The following is an 18,666-nucleotide window of genomic DNA, read 5'->3' on the forward strand; positions in this document are numbered from 1 at the left end:
GGTCTCAAGACTCAATCCACCTCCAGAAATTTAGGTTCATATTTCTGACTCTATAAGACATTTCCCCAAAAGACCTATTAGCTGTCAGAGTCAGCTTTTCCCTCTGCATTCCTGCACCCTCCCTTAATCACTTTTTCTTCTCCCATTCACGTTGAGCAGATGTCTGAAGCCATGGGTCTGTTTTCCCTTCACGATGGAACTATGTCCTAGATATCAGTTTCCAAGTGCTCGGAAGAAAGCTTTTAGACACACCCAAGTAGTTGGGGTATTTCAGCAGTATATTATGGGCTGGGGACGATAGAATGTGTTATCTCCACAGTGCAGACAGGGGCTGGAACTAATCCAGATGATCCTGGGACGTCCTAAGACTCTCAGAATCTCAAACAGTTCAGCCCGACACTGGATAAATCTTCCCAGTTGGAGGACCCCCTGAGAGCTGTAACTCTCCTTAGGGACAGGATACAGCTCTTGACTTAAACTGGGCAGCCCGGAGGTGTGTTGCAGCAGCCTCTCCATGATGGCCATGGAGAGGAGGTTTCCACGCAGGCTAAAGAACATGAGCTGGGAGCAGCGGCTCAGAGATTGCAGCATGGTCTCGAGGTGAGAGTCCATGATTCCACATTGCTCTAAATACAGTTCCTGGAGGGTGGCTGCAACTTTCTCCAACAGAACTGGGAGGAGCTCAGGACTAGAGTAGGTCAGGGAGACGCCACTCAGATCCAGGCCCTTTAGCTGACTCATGCTCGGACACTGGGACAGATGGCTCAAGTCTGAATCCGAAAGGAGGCAGTGAGTTATTGCAAGGCTGTCCAAGGGGCTCATCAGGCACCTGGGGAGAAAAAGACGAATTATGTCTCAGAAACTGGGGTGGAAAGTGAACTTAAGGTGGGAGACAAGTAAATGATTTGCCCAAGTCCGAGGTTAGTCTGATCATCTGATAACGATCAATACCCAGAATGCCCAGTCTCACTTTAACCTGAGTCCTTTCACCTTCCTGTGTGACTGAGTCAAGTTGAAAGCTCTCTTTCCTCATCAGTCAAGCGGAGTAAAACTTATTACACTTCTTATGAGGATGAATGAAGATAATGGAGTACACTAGAACACACTCAAGGGAGAGCCTGACACCTTGTCTCCGTAAAGAGTGGGCATCACTGAATTTTAATAGTAAGATACATACATAAAATGCTTCCTACTCAGGCTTCCTTCAGCCCATGCTTGGGCCACAGGCACCCATAACTCAGGCCAGGTGAGGCTTCTGGGTGACATGCATAGTGGACCAACCAGGGCAAGATCTCACGACATCAATTGAGGTTGCCAGCCTGCAGGGGCTCAGTTACATCCCTGCATCACCTGCAAACCACCTACCAGTGTTTATTCTGCTTTAGGGTCCTGCTCTATTATGATTATCTCCAGAATCACGCATTATCCATATATTAATTACCTTATCAGGAGCAAAAAACAACCTTTTACAGACAGGGAATCTGAGACAGGCTCATTGCGGTCATAACACTGGTGAGCACAGAGCTTCCATTTAGAAATGCTCAGGCCTGATGGAGTTTTCCCTCTTCAGTGCCCCCTTCCCTTAGTTATTTTCCTAATTCATCTAAACCAAGCTATCTCTTCCTAAAGAAGAAATCATATATCCACACCACTAGATCCTAACCTCTAGTCCATAGCTTCCTAGCAGGGTGTCCCTTTCCAGAGCCCCTATCCCAGTTTGGGCCCCTACCTTGATGTGTATGGTGATGTGATACCACACTTCAGGATAGAGCAGCAAAGTGGACAGTGTGTCTCACATTCTAGTGCTGTGTTCGCTGTTACCTGGCCAGCGGTGCAAACTCACCTGAGCATCTGGTCCAGGCATCCTTCGAGGTAGGTGGGAGATTCCAGATGGAGACCCCGGAGGTGGTGCAACCTGAGGAACTGAGAGGTAATTTGGACGACGTGCTGCTCCTCCTGTTCCTCAAGTGCAGAGACGTGGATGTGAGAGAGCAGGAGTCTCTGCACATTACCCATCTGGCCCAGGAGAGGAGCAAACACGGCCAGGCTGGACACATGCCAGGTGCAGTTCACTTGCACCTCCTGGATACAGTCCAGCTGCACCATACTCAGGACCTTCTTAATATTTTCCATGGGCATTGAAACGATCTTTAGCTTCTTACAGCACAGGTGTATGGAAGCTTTCCTCTCCTCCACCCACCCGATGAGGTAGGTGAGGAATCCATCCAGGGTCCTTTCCTTGAGATGAAGTTCTATGAATACCTCCAAGGGAGTCACGGGCTGTTTTGTCCTTGACCTGTCCTCAGCCACTGGTGCCATCAGTGCACTTGAACATCCATGGACCCTGTATCCAGACCACATTCTCCAGAAGTCCTGGCTGGTATTCCTTAAATCCAGCACCCGCAGTTTGCACCTCCTGTGGGAAAACAGCAGATTGGCAGCGATGGTTTAAGATCCACACATAATGAAACCACAGTCTCAGAATTTAGGCAACATTCAGACTTCCCACCTGAGCTTTTACTTCACATCCCTGACATCACCTGCTGCCTTGCCCTCTTCTTCCCTCTCTGCCTCACATTCCTCCATCCCCTTTCCCCTTCCATCCTTCCTGGCTTTCTACACCTATTACCCTTAGGCATCCCTGCTGAGACATGTACTTTCAGGCTCCCCTGCATCTTAGGCCCTCATACACTGCTGGAAGGCATTTCCCAAAATGAGCTCAGTGATGGCCAAGCCTCTGTGTTTCTTCACTGGCAACATCAGAAGCCTCCTCTGCTCCATCCCTTGTCTATCCCCTCTCCTGACTTCAGCTTTCTCTTCAGGGCTGCCCAATACCTTACTAGGCTACCTTGATCAGACTTACCTGGGAGGATCCTTCTGTACAAGCAGGATGTCAAGCCCATCCAGCACTGCTTGTAAAGTTTCCAGATGAGGCATCATCATCAGGCCCCCCAGAGGCAGGCGGACAAAGGGCCAGGCTTGCACCATGGCCTTCAGGGTCTCGCTGTGTCTCCCATAGAAAGCCTCCATGAACAGTGGGGGGAAGAGCTCTGTGGGCAGATCCTTCAGAGCCGTGATGGTCGAGGCCTCATCCCTCAGCAAGCTCATTCCTGCCAGGTCCAGGAGTCTCAGGGGGTTCTGGACACTCATCGTGACTCTGTTCCTAAAGGAATCCTGTGGAAACTTGCAGGGAACAAGGAATCTTTCTCAGGTTAAGCATGAGCACCCCTTACTCGGTCTCCCCACCCTTCAGAAGAACCAACTCAGAGCCAAAGTCACTGCTCTGGCAGTGGTGGAAGAGCCTCCGTTTAGCAGAATTCCACTCTGGGCTCAGTGGGCCCAAAGCCATAGCTTTACCCCTATGGGTACCAGAACAAGCTTCTCACAAGTACCAAGGAGGAAGAAACCCAACCACTCGTCCATCCATTTCCATTCACTGCTTGGCTCAATTAGGTTGCACTGGGAAGTGGGTACCATGAGCCTGAAGGCTGACCCCAGTCTTTTTGGGGGGAAACCTTTCAGAGCACCACGTAGGGCCCTAAAACTATGGGAATAGGAGCATCTTGTGGCCCAACACAGTCTCCAATCTCAGTTCCCACAGTTAACTGCACTGGGAAAGATGAAGCAGATATGCCTAAAATGAATGCCATTTGTGCTAACTAAATCTTTTTTTTTTTTTTTTTAATCTTTTGGCCGCACCACAAGGCATAGGGATCTTAGTTCCCCAACCAGGGACTGAACCATGCTCCCTGCATCGGGGGCGTGGAGTCTTAACCACTGGACCACCAGGGAAGTCCCTCTGCAAGCTAAAGCTTTTTAATGTAAAAAAATAAAATTCCAAACAGATGTTTTCATTAAAAAATAAAATCTGGTTGGTTAAGATATTTTTAAATGATATAAACCAAAGTACAAGTCAAGATGTTTGGGACTAAGGCAAAATTACACTTAGAGGCAAAATCAAAGCCTTACATTTGTCATCTGAAAAGAAAGAAAATCTCCCTGCCATCCATAGCTACATGCTGTCATTCAAAACCTGCTGACCACAGATAAGATGAGAGTGTCTTTAGCTGAGGTCTGTAACTTACCAACTCTGACGTGGCAGGGTGCTCAGACCTCAGATGGGGTGGAGAACCCAGGCAGTGACTCCAGAGAAAGAAGTTTCTGCATATCTTCTTTGGTGACTGAGGCTTTTATAGACCTTTTTAATCACATCTTCCCCCTTTACAACTACTACCATCCAATCAGGAAGTGATGTCTGATGAGATTCAAGACTGTCCATCAGGTTAATCCTGATTGGATCTTTGCCTATAACCAGATGAATTGATTGAATCTGGTATTCATTCAGGAGGGAATAAATGGGAGGAGGGGATTCAAGGACTCAATCATTGATTCACTGCACAAACATTGATTGAGTTTTACTAATAGGGTCAGTTATAGCCATGGGTGTGCGACAGGGAAGAGATTATTGGTTCCTGACATTGAAAAGATAAAACAAAACTTGAAAGCATCATTGTTGGGGAATCTTTGGCCAGATCAAGTTAATCTAAATATCCCACAATTAAAGTGACTTCAAAAACACACTGGGGTCATTCCCAAAGGAAACAACATAAACTCCTATCTGTATCAAGTTGTCACTTAGATTTTATATCAGAAACATAGCAGATCATGAGCCTATTCAGGGAGCAAGGGAAATGTAATTGGAGATGTTCATGGTCCCCCAGGCTAAAGTCAGGGCTCCTCTGAAAGAAGTCAGGTCAAAATCACAACAAGGAGTAAGGGTGGGGACTGAGCAATGTGGAGTAGACCATTCCTAAAGGCACCCTTTGAATGACCCAAACAGTGTGAAATATTTTTTTTTTCTCTTGGGGAAGAGGCAGACTAAAAGACTTTTCTCTGGGTGGAGTTTAGCAATTAAAAGGGGAAACAGTGTCATGTTTGGGGTGTTTCCTCCCAGAAAGATGGGACAGCAAAGAAAAGAAAGAAGACAGCAAAAAAAGATCAGCACAGCAAACAGGCATGAAAAGATTAATCTGAGAATGTGAGAAGAGGGAGAGGCTGGGAGCCCTGGGAAGTCAGGCATTTCCAAGACTGAGAGCCACTGAGGGTGGCACTGAGGGCTCTTTGGGAACTTGGACCCAGGGGAAGACATGAATGTGGATAAGTTGCACCAAACCCCATCCTCTTCGTGGAGGCTGCTACCAGTAAACATTTTTCTTTTAGGTTCTTCCCACAGAGGACGCTCCCCAATGGCAATTAGCCACAGACTTTGTCCAGGACCTTTGGCAGCTGAACAACTACCCCATTGGCTCCTGTCCAAGTATATTTTGATAACTACTATTTCCTCAAAATTACAAAAGTTCAACACAAGTTCTGATCAAAGTGACACCATTAGGCACAGAAATAAAATTTTGTTCTTCTCATATTAAGCACTGTTTAAAAAGTACCAACACCTTTCCCTCCAAAGTTCAGAAGCTATATCTGGTGTTTAATGATCTGCCACAGTCAGGGATGACTCCCTGGGTTTCATCACATGGAGATTTTTTGGCAGTTTCAGGATGCAAAGAAAGTGTGACCCTCCGTCCACCCCTAAGAGTTCTTCTTGCCTTCCTTCCCTCCATTCACTGTGATGTCCAAGTAATTCAAGTATAAAACTGCCAAAGAAGGCTAGGAGTTTTGAAGAGTGTTCTCCACCTTGGTATCTTTCTGGAAGATTCCTTTCACCACATTTCTGCTATGGGTATAAATAGCCTTTGCAGAAAATTGGGGTAAACTGAATTGTACTCAATAGATATTTTAACTCCCAGGCCACCAAACCCCTTTATTAATAAGCTGCAATAGAGTGAGATTAGTAACGATGATAATCCTAAACCTCTCTGTTTATTGAACACAACGGGGTGAGCAATGGTGTCAGCACTTTTTATCCATTACTTCAATTAACCTTCACAGGAAATGAAAGGTTCACTGCTCTTTTCCCATTTTTAGGCTGGTGGATTCAGATGTGGGCTTGGGAGAGAAACCTGCTCACTTCCACACTGTGAATAATTGGTAGATTCCCTCAGGTGAGGGGTTCAGAAGGCACCCCGAGCTGTCAGACAATCTAAGTGGTAGGAAGGACTGACTGATGGACTTCAGGTTATGTCAGTGTAAATGGGCAAATAGCAGAGTCCAAGCCCGGGATGTCTCTATAGAATCACAGCTTTTGTGAGATCTAAGAAGCTATGAGGGGTCAAAGTGTTGGAATGTTCTAGAAAAAAGCCCAGACCTCTCCCTTCCCCCTGAGTAGAGTGTAACCTCCTCTGTCCACCTCCACTCGGAGCCTGTTTGCTCAGGGGACACACTGAGCATCGAGGAGGAGGGAGCACAGGTGCACAGAGTTGCCGTCCTTCCCGCCCAATTCTGGGTCCAGCAGGACTCCCAGGGTCAGGTGAGGGTCTGGATTTCGCATTTCTACCCTGTCTTGATTCCCTGTCTTCATGACCTCCTTTGTAGCCCAGGTCAGAGCAGCCCTCTGAACCCATCAGGGGCATGTCCTGTCCTGCTTTTCCAGTCACAGGATCTCAAGTGAGATTCCAAAACATTGCTCCAGGGTCTTTGTTCAGGGGTTTAAAATGTTTCCGTGCATCCAGTTCCCTTTCCATCATGAAGCAACTCGGCAGTCCTCTCTTTCTGCAGCCCACCAACATCACCACTTCTAGAAACTGGAGCCTGGCTACAATGCTGGGACACCCTTCCACTTGGATCAGCAGAAGTCAAGGAACTCTGCCTTAAATCCTCTGAGTGATTTTGGAGTTTATGACTAACCCCAAGACACAGAGCTCCCCACTGCTCCTCTGGATCCATGGAGACACCCAGGAATGCTGGTGGGAGACCCCTCCCAGGTTACAGAGGAGGATCTTGACTCTTCTGGTCTTCCTAGAGGTAACAGCTGATGGGAGGCCCTGGGGACCAGTCCCCTGCAGAGGGTCTCCCCTCCGTGACTCTTGTTCCAGCCCTTGAGTTGACAAAGTTCTCCTCAAGCCCAGTAAGTCTTTTTTCTCTCCCAGCTCAGATCCCTTCTTGCCCTGAGATGTCTTGTCCCCTGTGCCTTTTTAAAAGTCCAGGTCTCTGTGTTGGCCTTCCCTGCCCCTCCACCCCAGTACTCAACAGGCTCTGGTTGACTCTAGATCCACTAATATCTTGCTATAAACAAGGAGCTGTTGCTCTTTCTTCCTCATCAATAAAGGTTTGATGAGAACATTACCCAGGTCCAGGCAATTAGTCCCGAGAGACAGGTTTGTAGAAACATGGTGGATGGGGAGGATGTCTGGGACCCTCTCCAGGTGGGGTTGGACCATACGAACTGAAGAAGAAAGAGGGGGAGGGAAGAGAATTTCCAGAGGAGCTGCTGTGGGGCCCAGAATGAGGGGGGGAAAGAGAACTAGCAGCTGAGCAGGAGACCATGTCCTCTGGCACTCACAGGGCTGGGTCCCTTCAAGACTGGGGACTTGTGTCCACTGAGGGCCAGTGCTTGGGGCTGGGAGTTCCCAAGAGACTGGATTTGTTTGGCCTGGCCTGCATTAGGCTCCAGTGGCTGCCCCTACCCCCAGCCCAAAGTCACAGGGTCTGTCCAATGGACAGTCTGGAGGGAGAGGGTAAGGAGCATCCATTCTTGATGCAAAGATGACGAGCAAGTTAGGCGGGAAGTGGAGGGTCCCCGTCTTGGTATTTAGGCCAAGGAAAGGGATGCTCTTTGGAAATTTTGCCACTTAGTGTCCTCACTCAACGCAGCCTCCGTACTTTGTGCTTTTCAGGAAGAAGTGAGAAAGAAGGAGGTCTGACACTGTGTCTTTGTCATCCAAGTGATACCAGATTGTCTACTTTGGCCCGTAGAAAGGTCATGGGAAATAAAAGTCAAAGCGGGATCCATGCTTGCCCAGCACAAACGAAGGAGGAGCGCAGGGGCGACCTGCAGTGGCCTCGGGGGCACTGGCCTCCCGTTTGTGGGAAAACTCCTCCAATGACCAGGGTTGAGACAGCAGGAACCCATCGAGGTGGGGACTCTGGGCACTTTCACTAGGAAAGTATCTATAGCACTCACGACACGCCCTAATACCCAATACTGCCTCCTCACTCCTTTCTCTTGATCCATTTGAATGTACTTATTTATTCTTCATATAACTGAACATTTTTAACCCTTCTCCCCGTTCCCCCTGGCCGAGTGCCTGGCAACCACCATCCCATTCTGTTTCCGTGAAATTGTTCTTTTCTTTTTTTAAAAAAAAAGTACTAAATATTTCTTATAATTTTAAAATGACACATATCTTTAATAGTTAGATAGATCACAGCACAATGATTTAGTCAACTGACATTTACATAACAGTAGGGTTTTGGTTTTTTTTTTTTTTTTTTTTTTAAATATTTATTTATTTATTTAATTATTTGTCTGTCCCAGGTCTTAGCTGTGGCGCACGGGATCTTCAATTCTCGTTGTGTCATACAAACTCTTATTTGCCGCATGTGGGATCTAGTTCCCTGATCAGGGATCGAACCTGGGCCCCCTGCATTGGGAGCACAGAGCCTTAGCCACTGGACCACCAGGGAAATCCCTGTTTTTTGTTTTTAATTTATTTTTTAATACTGAACTGTAGAGTCCTGCTTGGCAAACTAATTTTTATCCTCTGGTCTGACCTACCAGCAGGTGGCCTCGGAGACCTGAGGCTCAGAATATCTCTCACAAGAGATGACTCTGATCTCTCCTATGCCCTCCCCACGCCCGTCCTGCCCTGGCTGAGACATATGGACCCACAAGGAGAACCATGAGGGCTGCTCATGTCCAGGGTCATGGGCTGTGTGAGCATTGAGGGCCCTGCCAAGAACTCTCATTCCAGTGGCTCATTGACCACTGAGTACGTTCGCCTTTGCGTGTATTAACCTACTAAGCAGCCACAGAAATAAGTATGGAAGAAAGAGATGCCCCAGACAGAATTAAGAACTTGCTTGAATGGTAACGTTTCAGATCACAGACAACTCAGTGCCTTTTTTTTTTTTCCATCAGTAACTGGAGTTTGCTGAGTTATAAACTGAGAAAGCTGAATAATACATCATGGATGGCAGCAGTCAGTTTATACTGAAGGTCTCTTTATTTCTGACCATTTCTTTACAAAATCCACCCAGGGAGAACTGCAACATAAGTGTCTCAAGCTTGAATCCACCTAAAGAAATTTAGATTCATAGTTCTGACTCTATAGGACACATGTCCCCTAAAGGCCTATTACCTCTCAGGGTTAACTTTTCCCTCTGCAATCCTGCACCCTCACTTAATCACTTTTTCTTCTCCCATTCACGTTGAGCAGATGTCTGAAACCCTGGGTCTGTTTTCCCTTTACGATTCAACTATGTCCTAGATTTCAGTTTCCAAGTGCTCAGAAGAAAGCTTTTGATAGATGCACCTAAGTAGTTAGAGGTATTTCAGTGGTATATTATGGGCTGGGGACGATAGAATGTGTTATCTCCACAGTGCAGACAGGGGCTGGAACTAATCCAGATGATCCTGGGACGTCCTAAGACTCTCAGAATCTCAAACAGTTCAGCCCGACACTGGATAAATCTTCCCAGTTGGAGGACCCCCTGAGAGCTGTAACTCTCCTTAGGGACAGGATACAGCTCTTGACTTAAACTGGGCATCCCCGAGGTGTGTTGCAGCAGCCTCTCCATGATGGCCATGGAGAGGAGGTTTCCACGCAGGCTAAAGAACATGAGCTGGGAGCAGCGGCTCAGAGATTGCAGCATGGTCTCGAGGTGAGAGTCCATGATTCCACATTGCTCTAAATACAGTTCCTGGAGGGTGGCTGCAACTTTCTCCAACAGAACTGGGAGGAGCTCAGGACTAGAGTAGGTCAGGGAGACGCCACTCAGATCCAGGCCCTTTAGCTGACTCATGTTCGGACACTGGGACAGATGGCTCAAGTCTGAATCCGAAAGGAGGCAGTGAGTTATTGCAAGGCTGTCCAAGGGGGCCATCAGGCACCTGGGGAGAAAAAGATGAATTATGTCTTAGAAACTGGGGTGGAAAGTGAACTTAAGGTGGGAGACAAGTGATCTGTCCAGGGCTAAGTTTGGTCTCACCGTCTGATAATGATCAATACCCAGAATGCCCAGTCTCATTTTATCCTGAGTTCTTTCACCTTCTTTGTGTGACTGGAGCAAGTCCACAGAACCTTGAAAGCTCTCTTTCCTCATCTGTCAAAAGGGTACAACATATTCCACTTTCTTTGGAGGATGAATGAAGATAATGGAATGCACTAGAACATGCTCAGAGGAGAGCCTGACACCTTGTGTCAATCAAGAGTGGGCATCACTGAATTTTAATAGTAAGTGACATACCTAAAATGCTTCCTACTCAGGCTTCCTTCAGCCCATGCTTGGGCCACAGGCATCCATAACTCAGGCCAGGTGAGGCTTCTGGGTGACATGCATAGTGGACCAACGTGGTCAAGATCTCACAACAGCAGCTGGGGTTGCCAGTCTGCAGGGTTTTAGTTATATCCCTGGATCATCTGCAAACCATCTTCCAATTTTTATTATCCCTTAGGCTCCTGCTCCATTACTGTCATCTCCAGAATCACGCATTTTCCATATAATAAGTACCTTATCTGGAGCAAAAAACAACCTTTTACAGACAGGGAATCTGAGACAGGCTCATTGCGGTCATAACACTTGTGAGCACAGAGCTTCCATTTAGAAAGGCTCAGGCCTGATGGAGTTTTCATTCTTTAAGTCCCCCTTCCTTTACCTATTTTCCTAAGTCATCTACACAAAGACATCTCTTCCTAAAGAAGAAATCACATACTCACACCCACTAGATCCTAACCCCTAGCCCATAGCTTCCTAGCAGGGTGTCCCTTTCCAGAGCCCCTATCCCAGTTTGGGCCCCTACCTTGATGTGTATGGTGACGTGATACCACACTTCAGGATAGAGCAGCAAAGTGGACAGTGTGTCTCACATTCTAGTGTTGTGTTTGCTGTTACCTGGCCAGTGGTGCAAACTCACCTGAGCATCTGGTCCAGGCATCCTTCGAGGAAGGCGGGAGATTCCATACGGAGACCCTGGAGGTGGTGTAGCCTGAGGAACTGAGAGGTAATTTGGTCGACGTGCTGCTCCTCCTGTTCCTCAAGTGCAGAGACGTGGATGTGGGAGAGCAGGAGTCTCTGCACATTACCCATCTGGCCCAGGAGAGGAGCAAACACGGCCAGGCTGGACACATGCCAGGTGCAGTTCACTTGCACCTCCTGGATACAGTCCAGCTGCACCATACTCAGGACCTTCATAATATTTTCCATGGGCATTGAAATGATCTTCAGCTTCTTACAGCACAGGTGTACGGAAGCTTTTCTCTGCTCCACCCACCTGATGAGGTAGGTGAGGAATCCATCCAGGGTCCTTTCTTTGAGGTGAAGTTCTATGAACACCACCACAGGAGCCAAGGACTGCTCTGCCCTTGACCTATCCTCAGCCACTGGTGCCATCAGAGTGCTTGAGTACCCATGGGCCCCATCTCCAGACCACATTCTCCAGAAGTCTTGTCCAGTATGCCTTAAATCCAGCACCCGCAGTTTGCACCTCCTGTGGGGAAACAGCAGATTGGCAGCGATGGTTTAAGATCCACACATAATGAAACCACAGTCTCAGAATTTAGGCAACACTCAGACTTCCCACTCGAGCTTTTACTTCACATCCCTGACATCACCTGCTGCCTTGCCTTCTTCTTCCCTCTCCGCCTCACATTCCTCCATTTCCTTTTCCCCTTCCATCTTTTCTTGTTCTCCACTTCTAGTACCTTCCTTCTACTGATGGTTAAGCATCAGTGGGGCATGTAATTTCAGGTTCCCTTGCATCTTAAGCCCTCCTACACTTCCGGAAGGCATTTCCCAAAGTGAGCTCAGCAATGGCCAAGGCCTCTGTGTTTCTTCATTGGAATCATCAGAAGCCTCTGGTCCATCCCTTGTCCATCCACTCTCCTGACCCCAGGTGTCTCTTCAAAGACTCCCCAGATCCTACCAGGCTACCTGGATCAGACTCACCTGGGGCGATCCTTCTGGGCAATCAGGATATCAAGCCCAGCCAGCACTGCTTGTAAGGTTCCCAGATGAGGTGTCTTCATCAGGTCCCCGAGAGGCAGGCGGACAAAGGGCCAGGCTCGCACCAGGGCCTTCAGGGTCTCGCTGCGACTCCCATAGAAAGCCTCCATGAACAGTGGGGGGAAGAGCTCCATGGGCAGATCCTCCAGAGCCGTGATGGTCGAGGCCTCATCCCTCAGCAGGCTCATGCCCGCCAGCCCCAGGAGTCTGGGTGGGTTCCAGACACTCTTCTGACTCTGCTCCAAAAGGAATCCTGTGGAAACTTGCAGGGAACAAGGCATCTTTCTCAGTCAAGCTTGAACACCCCTTAATCTGTCTTCTCACCCTGCAGAGGAACAAACTCATAGCCAAATCACTGCTCCAACAGTAGTGGAGGAGCCTCTGTTTAGCAGAATTCTACTCTAGTCTCTGTGGGCACATATCCATAATGCTGCCTCTACAGGAACCAGAGCAAGCCTCCTTCCAAGGAGGTAGAAAACCAAGGACTTGCCCAATCATTTCCATTCACTGCTTTGCTTAATTGTATTGCACTGGGAATTGGGTACCATGAGCCTGAAGGCTTACCCTAATCTTTTTGGTGAAAACTTTTAGAAAATCACTTAGGTCCCTAAAACTATGGGAATAAGAGCATTACGTGGCCCAGGACAGCCTCCATCCTCTATTCTCACTGTTAACTTGGGCTGGAAAAGATGAAGGACATACCCCGAAAATGAATGCTCTTTTGTGTACAAACTAAATATTTTAAATGTCAAGAAATAAAATTCCAAACAGTTAGATGTTTTCATTAAAAGGAAAATCTTCTTGGTTAAGATAATTAAAAATGATATAAACCAAAGGACAAATCAAAATGTTGAGAATGAGGAAAAACTACACCGAGAGGCAAAACCAAAGCATTAAATTTGCTCATCGGAAAAGAAATAGCAAAAGAAACCCCTCTCCCTGCCATCCTGAGCTACACAGCACAATTCAAGACCAGCTGACCATACATAAGAGGAGAGTGTCCTTAACTGAGGTCTATAACTTACCAGCTCTGATGTGGTTGGCAGGGCGCTTGGTCCTAAGACCGGGTGGAGAACCCAGACGGTGACTTCAGAGGAAGAAGTTTCTGCATCTCTTCTTTGATGCCCGAGGCTTTTATAGGCCTTTCTAATCACGTCTTCCCCATTTCCAACTACTAACAACCAATCAGAAAGCGATGCCTGATTAGATTCCACACTGTCCATCAGGTTAATCCTGATTGGATCTTCGCCTACATCCTGATGAATTGATTGAATCTGATTTTCATTCAGGAGGGAATAAATGGGGGTAGGGGATTCAAGGACTCAATCATTGATTCACTGCACAAACATTGATGGAGTTTTACTAATAGGGTCAGTTACAGCCATGGGTGTGGGAAGACATTATTGGTTCCTGATATTGGACAGAAACAACAAGACTAGAAAGCATCATTGTTGGAGAATCTTTGTGCAGATCAAACTAATCAAGATGTCTAACAAGTAAAACATTATAAAAATATGGTGATGTCATTCCCAAAGGAAACAGCATAAACTTCTATCTGCATCAAGTTGTCACTTAGGTATTGTATAAGAAACATAGCAGATCATGAGCCTATTCAGGGAGCAAGGGAGATGCAATGGGGGATATGCTTTGTACTCCGGGCTTAAGTCAGGGCTTCTCTGAAGCAGGTCAGGTCCAAATCACAATGAGAAGGAAGGGTGGGGACTGGGCAGAGTGGAGCTGGGCATTCCTAGAGGGACAGTGTGAATGAATGAAGATAGTGTATAATATGGGTATATTCTTTTTCTCTCGGGAAAATGGAGACTAAAAGACTTTTCTCTGGGTTGAGTTTAGAAATTAAAAAGGGAACCAGTGTTTGTTTGAGGTGTTTTCTTACAGAAAGATGGGATCAGCACAGCAAACAGGCATGAAAAGATTAATCTGAGAATATGAGAAGAGGGAGAGGCTGGGAGCCTTGGGAAGTCAGGCATTTCCAAGACTGAGAGCCACTGAAGGTGGCACTGAGGGCTCTTTGGGAACTTGGACCCAGGGGAAGACATGAACGTGGATAAGGTGCACCAAACCCCATCCTCATCGTGGCGGCTGCTACCAGAAAACATTTTCTTTTAGGTTCTTCCCACAGAGGATGCTCCCAGATGGCAATTAGCCGCAGCCATTTTCCTAGGGGCTGGCAGCCAAACCATAATTGCATTGACCCCTTTCCCAGTATATTTTGATAGTTAGTACTTCCTCAAAATTAGGAAAGTTCAACACAAATTCCGATCAAAGTGACGTCATTAGACACAGAAATAAAATCCTGTTCTCCTCATATTAAGCACTGTTCACCGGTACTAACACCTTTCCCTACAAAATCCAGAAGGTATATTTGGTGTTTAAGGATCTGCCATGTTCAGGGCTAACTCCAACCCTGGGCTGCATCACATGAAGATTTTTTTGATTTTTCAGGATACAAAGAAAGTGTGACCCTTCCTCCACCCCCAAGCATTCTCCATGACTTTCTTTCCTCCATTCACTGTGATGTCCATGTAATTCCATCATAAAGCAGCCTAAGAAGACTAGGAGACTTGAAGAGTGTGCTCCATCTTGGTATCTTTCCAGAAGATTCCTTTCACCACATTTCTGCTATGGGTATAAACAGCCTTTGCATAAAATAGGGATAAACTGAATTGTACTCAGTGGACCTTTTACCTCTCAGGCCAGCAAACACATTTACTAATGAGCTACAGTAGAGTGAGATTAGTAACAATGATAATCACAAACAACTCTTTTTTATTGAACACAAAACTTGGTGAGCAATGGTGTCGGCACTTTTTATCCATTACCTCAATTAACCTTCACAGGAAATGAAAGGTTCACTGCTCTTTTCCCATTTTTAGGCTGGTGGATTCAGGTGTGGGCTTGGGAGAGAAACCTGCTCACTTCCACACTGTGAATAATTGGTAGATTCCCTCAGGTGAGGGGTTCAGAAGGAACCTAAACATTAGGTTATACTGACTGAGAAACTTCACATGATGTCCGTGTAAATGAGCAAATAGTAGAGTCCAAGCTGGGGATGTTTCTATCAGATCCCAGTCCATGAGATCCAAGGATATAGGAGGGGTCAAAACGTTCGAATGTTCTAGAAATTTTTAAAGCCCAGCTGTCTCCCTTCCTCCTGCGTAGAAGAAACCTCCTCTGTCCACCTCTGCACAGAGCCTGTTTACTCAGGGGACACACTGGCTGTCGAGGAGGGGGGAGCACATGTGCACAGAGGTGCCATCCCTCCTGCCCAATTCTGGGTCCAGCAGGACTCCCAGAGTCTGGTGAGAGTCTGGATCTGGCATTTCTAGCCTGTCCTGGTTGCGTGTCCTCATGACCTTGTTTGCTGGACAGGTCAGAGCTACCCTCTGGCTTTTCCTGTCACGATATCCCAAGTGAGATTCTAAAACATCTGCTCCCAGGTCTCTGTATAAGCATTTAGAATATATATGTGCATCCAGTTCCCTCTCCCAGCATGAACTGACATGGAAGCCCTCTCTTTCTGCAGCCCACCAACATCACCTCTCCTCGAACCTGGAACCTGGCTACAATGCTGGGACACCCTTCCACTGGGATCAGCAGAAATCAAGGAACTCTTCTCTAATTCTACTGAGTTATTTTGTAGAATATGACTAACCCCAAGGCATAGAGTTTCCCTGCTGCACTTCTGGCCCCATCGAGGCACATAGGAATGCTGAAGGGTGAACTCTCCTGGGTAGCAGAGGAGGATCTTGACTCCTCTGGTCTTCCTAGGTGTGACAGGTGATAGAGAACCCTGCAGACCAGTCTCCTGCGGAGGCCCCCCGGTCTGTGGCTCTCTTGGCCCAGCCCTTGAGCTGACAAAGTTCTCCTCAAGTCCAGTAAGCCTTTTTCTCTCTCCTAAGTCAAATCTCTTCTTGCCCTGAATGTCTTGCTTTCTGTGCCTTTTTTAAAGTCCAGATCTCTGTGTTGACCCTCCTTGCCCCCTCCAGTCTCAACAGGGTCTCTTTCCACTTTAGATCCACTGTCTTGCTATAAGAAAGGAGCTGTTGATCTTTCTTCCTCATCAATAAAGATTTGATGATGACATCACCCTGAGTCCAGACAATCCCAAAGGACAGGCTTGCAGAGACATGGTGGGTGGGGAGGATGTCTGGGACTCTCTCCAGGCAGGATTGGGCCACAGGGAATGAAGGAAAGAAGCGAGAGGAGTGCAGGGAATATCCAGAGGAGCTGGTGTAGGGCCCAGAATGAGGGGGGAGTAGAGAAATGTCAGCCTAGCAGGAGATCATGTCCCCTGGCTCTCACAGGAGTGTGTCCCATCAAGTCTGGGGACTTGTGTCTGAGGCCACTGGGGACACTGAGGCCCTGGATTTGGGACTGTGGGTTCCCAGGGTCTGGATTTGCTTGCCCTGACTGGCATTAGGCTCCAGTGGCTGCTCTCGCACCCACCCCAAGGGCAAGGTGTCTGGCCAGCGAAGAGTCTGGAGAGAAAAAGAGTGGCGAGCATCCAATCTGGATGCAAATATCAGGGGCAGCTTAGGAGGGAAGGGGAGGATCCTCACCTTGACATTTATGCCAGAGGAAGGGATGCTCTTTGGAAATTTTGCAGTTTTGTCTCCTCACTCATCACAGCTTCCACACTTTGAGAATTGTGTTTTTCGGGAAAAAATGAGAAATAATGAGGTCTGTTACTGTGTCTCTGTCACCCAAATGACAGCAAATTGCCTACTTTAATCCTTATGCAGGTCATAGGAGATGAAAGTCAAACCAGGACCTATTGCTTGTCCAGCACAAATGAAGGAGGAGCGCAAGGACCTGTACTGGCCTCCCTCTTGTGGGAAAATCCTCTAGCGTCCCGGGCTGAGGGCTGGGAGGGGCTTCTGGTGGTGACGGGGGCGGGGGGGGGGCGCTCTGTGGACAAGTTCACTCGGTTGTCCCCAGCACACGTGACACAGCCTAATACTCTTACCTAGTATTGCCCTCTCACTCTTTTCTCCTTGATTCATTTAAAAGTATTATTTATTCTTCTCATAACTGAAAATTTGTACCCTTGGACGTATTTCTCTCCATGCCCTCTGGCCCAGCCCCTGTCACCACCATTTTATTCTCTGTTCATGAGAAATTGATTTTCTTTTCCTTTTTTTGAGTCTACATATAAATTATACAATGTAGTATTTGTCTTTTTCTGGCTTACTTCACTTAGCATAATGTCCTCCAAGTTTATCCATATTTTCAAAAATGGCAGAATTTCCTTTTTATGGCTGAATATGTATGAACATATACAACTTTTCCTTTATTCATTCGTCCATCAAAAGACTTTTAGGTTGTTTCCATATTGTGGCTATTGTGAATAACGCTGCAGTGAACATGGGTGTTCAGACGTCTCTTCAAGCATCTAGTATACTCACAGTGACTATAGTTAATAATATAATATTGTATATTTAAAATTTGCTGAGAGTAGATCTTACAAGCATTCTCACCACCCACACAAAAAAGAGTTAACTGTGAGGTTGTGGATGTCTTAATTATCTTGACCTTTGTAATCATTCCACAGTGTATATGTATATCACATCACCACATTGCACACTTTAAATATCTGCAATTATATTTGTCAATTATCATTCAATTACAATGTGTTTACTGAGTATCTACAGTGTACCAACTGCTATTCCGGGTATCAGGGAAACATCCAATTAATGTGATATGTCCCACTACCATGTTATCTCATATGTACAGACTTTACATTCTACTGAGGCAGACAAAAAACACATAAGCTGAAAAATAAATTTAATACAGGCAGATGTGTACCTAGACCACAGTAGTGCAGGAGGGTAAAGGGAATAAAAAAGAGCCCTTCCCAATGTGCAACGCTGATATACTTATTGTTTTGAGCTGTAAGCAATCAAGACACAGCAGACTGAAACAAACAAAGAAAATCTTTTACCTCTCTCTGAACTACCTAAAAGAATTTAGAAAGGGGGCCTGGGCCAGAGAGAGAGCTATTATCAACAGATAACTTTATCTGAGTGATGTATCTGTATGGCAGGACACACATCTAATTACCAAACAAATTACTAGCTCTTCTGTGAATCACACTCTTTCCCGAATGTAGATACTGAGGTTTCCACTAGGAGAGAAAAAGAAGGGAAAGACTCCTTTAATTATCTCTTAGTGTATGCTAGCTCCAGGACCAAACCCTCAAGTGCATTATCTCATTGGAACTTACAAATGTCTAATGAGCTGGGTTTGTATCATTATCTTCCTTTTGCAAGGTAACGGAGGCTTTTGCTTAAGGTTCCTCCACCCCTATATCCACTCCATCCCTGGAGCACCAACACACTGAATTTCCCATCAACTCCTGGAGTCACCTTTTCCCCTTCAATCTTGTACCCCTGCGGGATCACCTTTCCTTTTCACATTCACGTTGAGCAGATGCCTGAGACCACAGGTCTGTGTTCTCTTCACAATGCACCTATTTCCCCGGTTGCAGTTTCCAGTGCCCAGAAGAAAGCTTTTCATAGAGGCAACCAA

At 46.7% G+C, this 18,666-nt stretch overlaps 2 protein-coding genes across 2 annotated transcripts; both read right to left on the minus strand.

Moving 5' to 3' along the window:
• Positions 1 to 270: 270 nt before the first annotated feature.
• LOC131741303 (melanoma antigen preferentially expressed in tumors-like) lies at positions 271 to 3,150 on the minus strand. The gene is made up of 3 exons (XM_059038142.1): positions 2,864 to 3,150; positions 1,844 to 2,416; positions 271 to 829 (listed from the first exon to the last, which is right to left on the minus strand). The coding sequence occupies exons 1-3, from the start codon at positions 3,148 to 3,150 to the stop codon at positions 271 to 273; spliced, it is 1,419 nt and encodes a 472-aa protein (XP_058894125.1).
• Positions 3,151 to 3,229: 79 nt separating this feature from the next.
• LOC131741362 (PRAME family member 8-like) lies at positions 3,230 to 12,305 on the minus strand. The gene is made up of 4 exons (XM_059038272.1): positions 12,061 to 12,305; positions 11,030 to 11,602; positions 9,641 to 10,006; positions 3,230 to 3,359 (listed from the first exon to the last, which is right to left on the minus strand). The coding sequence occupies exons 1-4, from the start codon at positions 12,303 to 12,305 to the stop codon at positions 3,230 to 3,232; spliced, it is 1,314 nt and encodes a 437-aa protein (XP_058894255.1).
• Between the last annotated feature and the right edge of the window lie 6,361 nt (positions 12,306 to 18,666).

This window comes from Kogia breviceps, chromosome 1 (assembly GCF_026419965.1).
Source record: "Kogia breviceps isolate mKogBre1 chromosome 1, mKogBre1 haplotype 1, whole genome shotgun sequence".
In the NCBI taxonomy this organism is placed as follows: Eukaryota; Metazoa; Chordata; class Mammalia; order Artiodactyla; family Physeteridae; genus Kogia; species Kogia breviceps.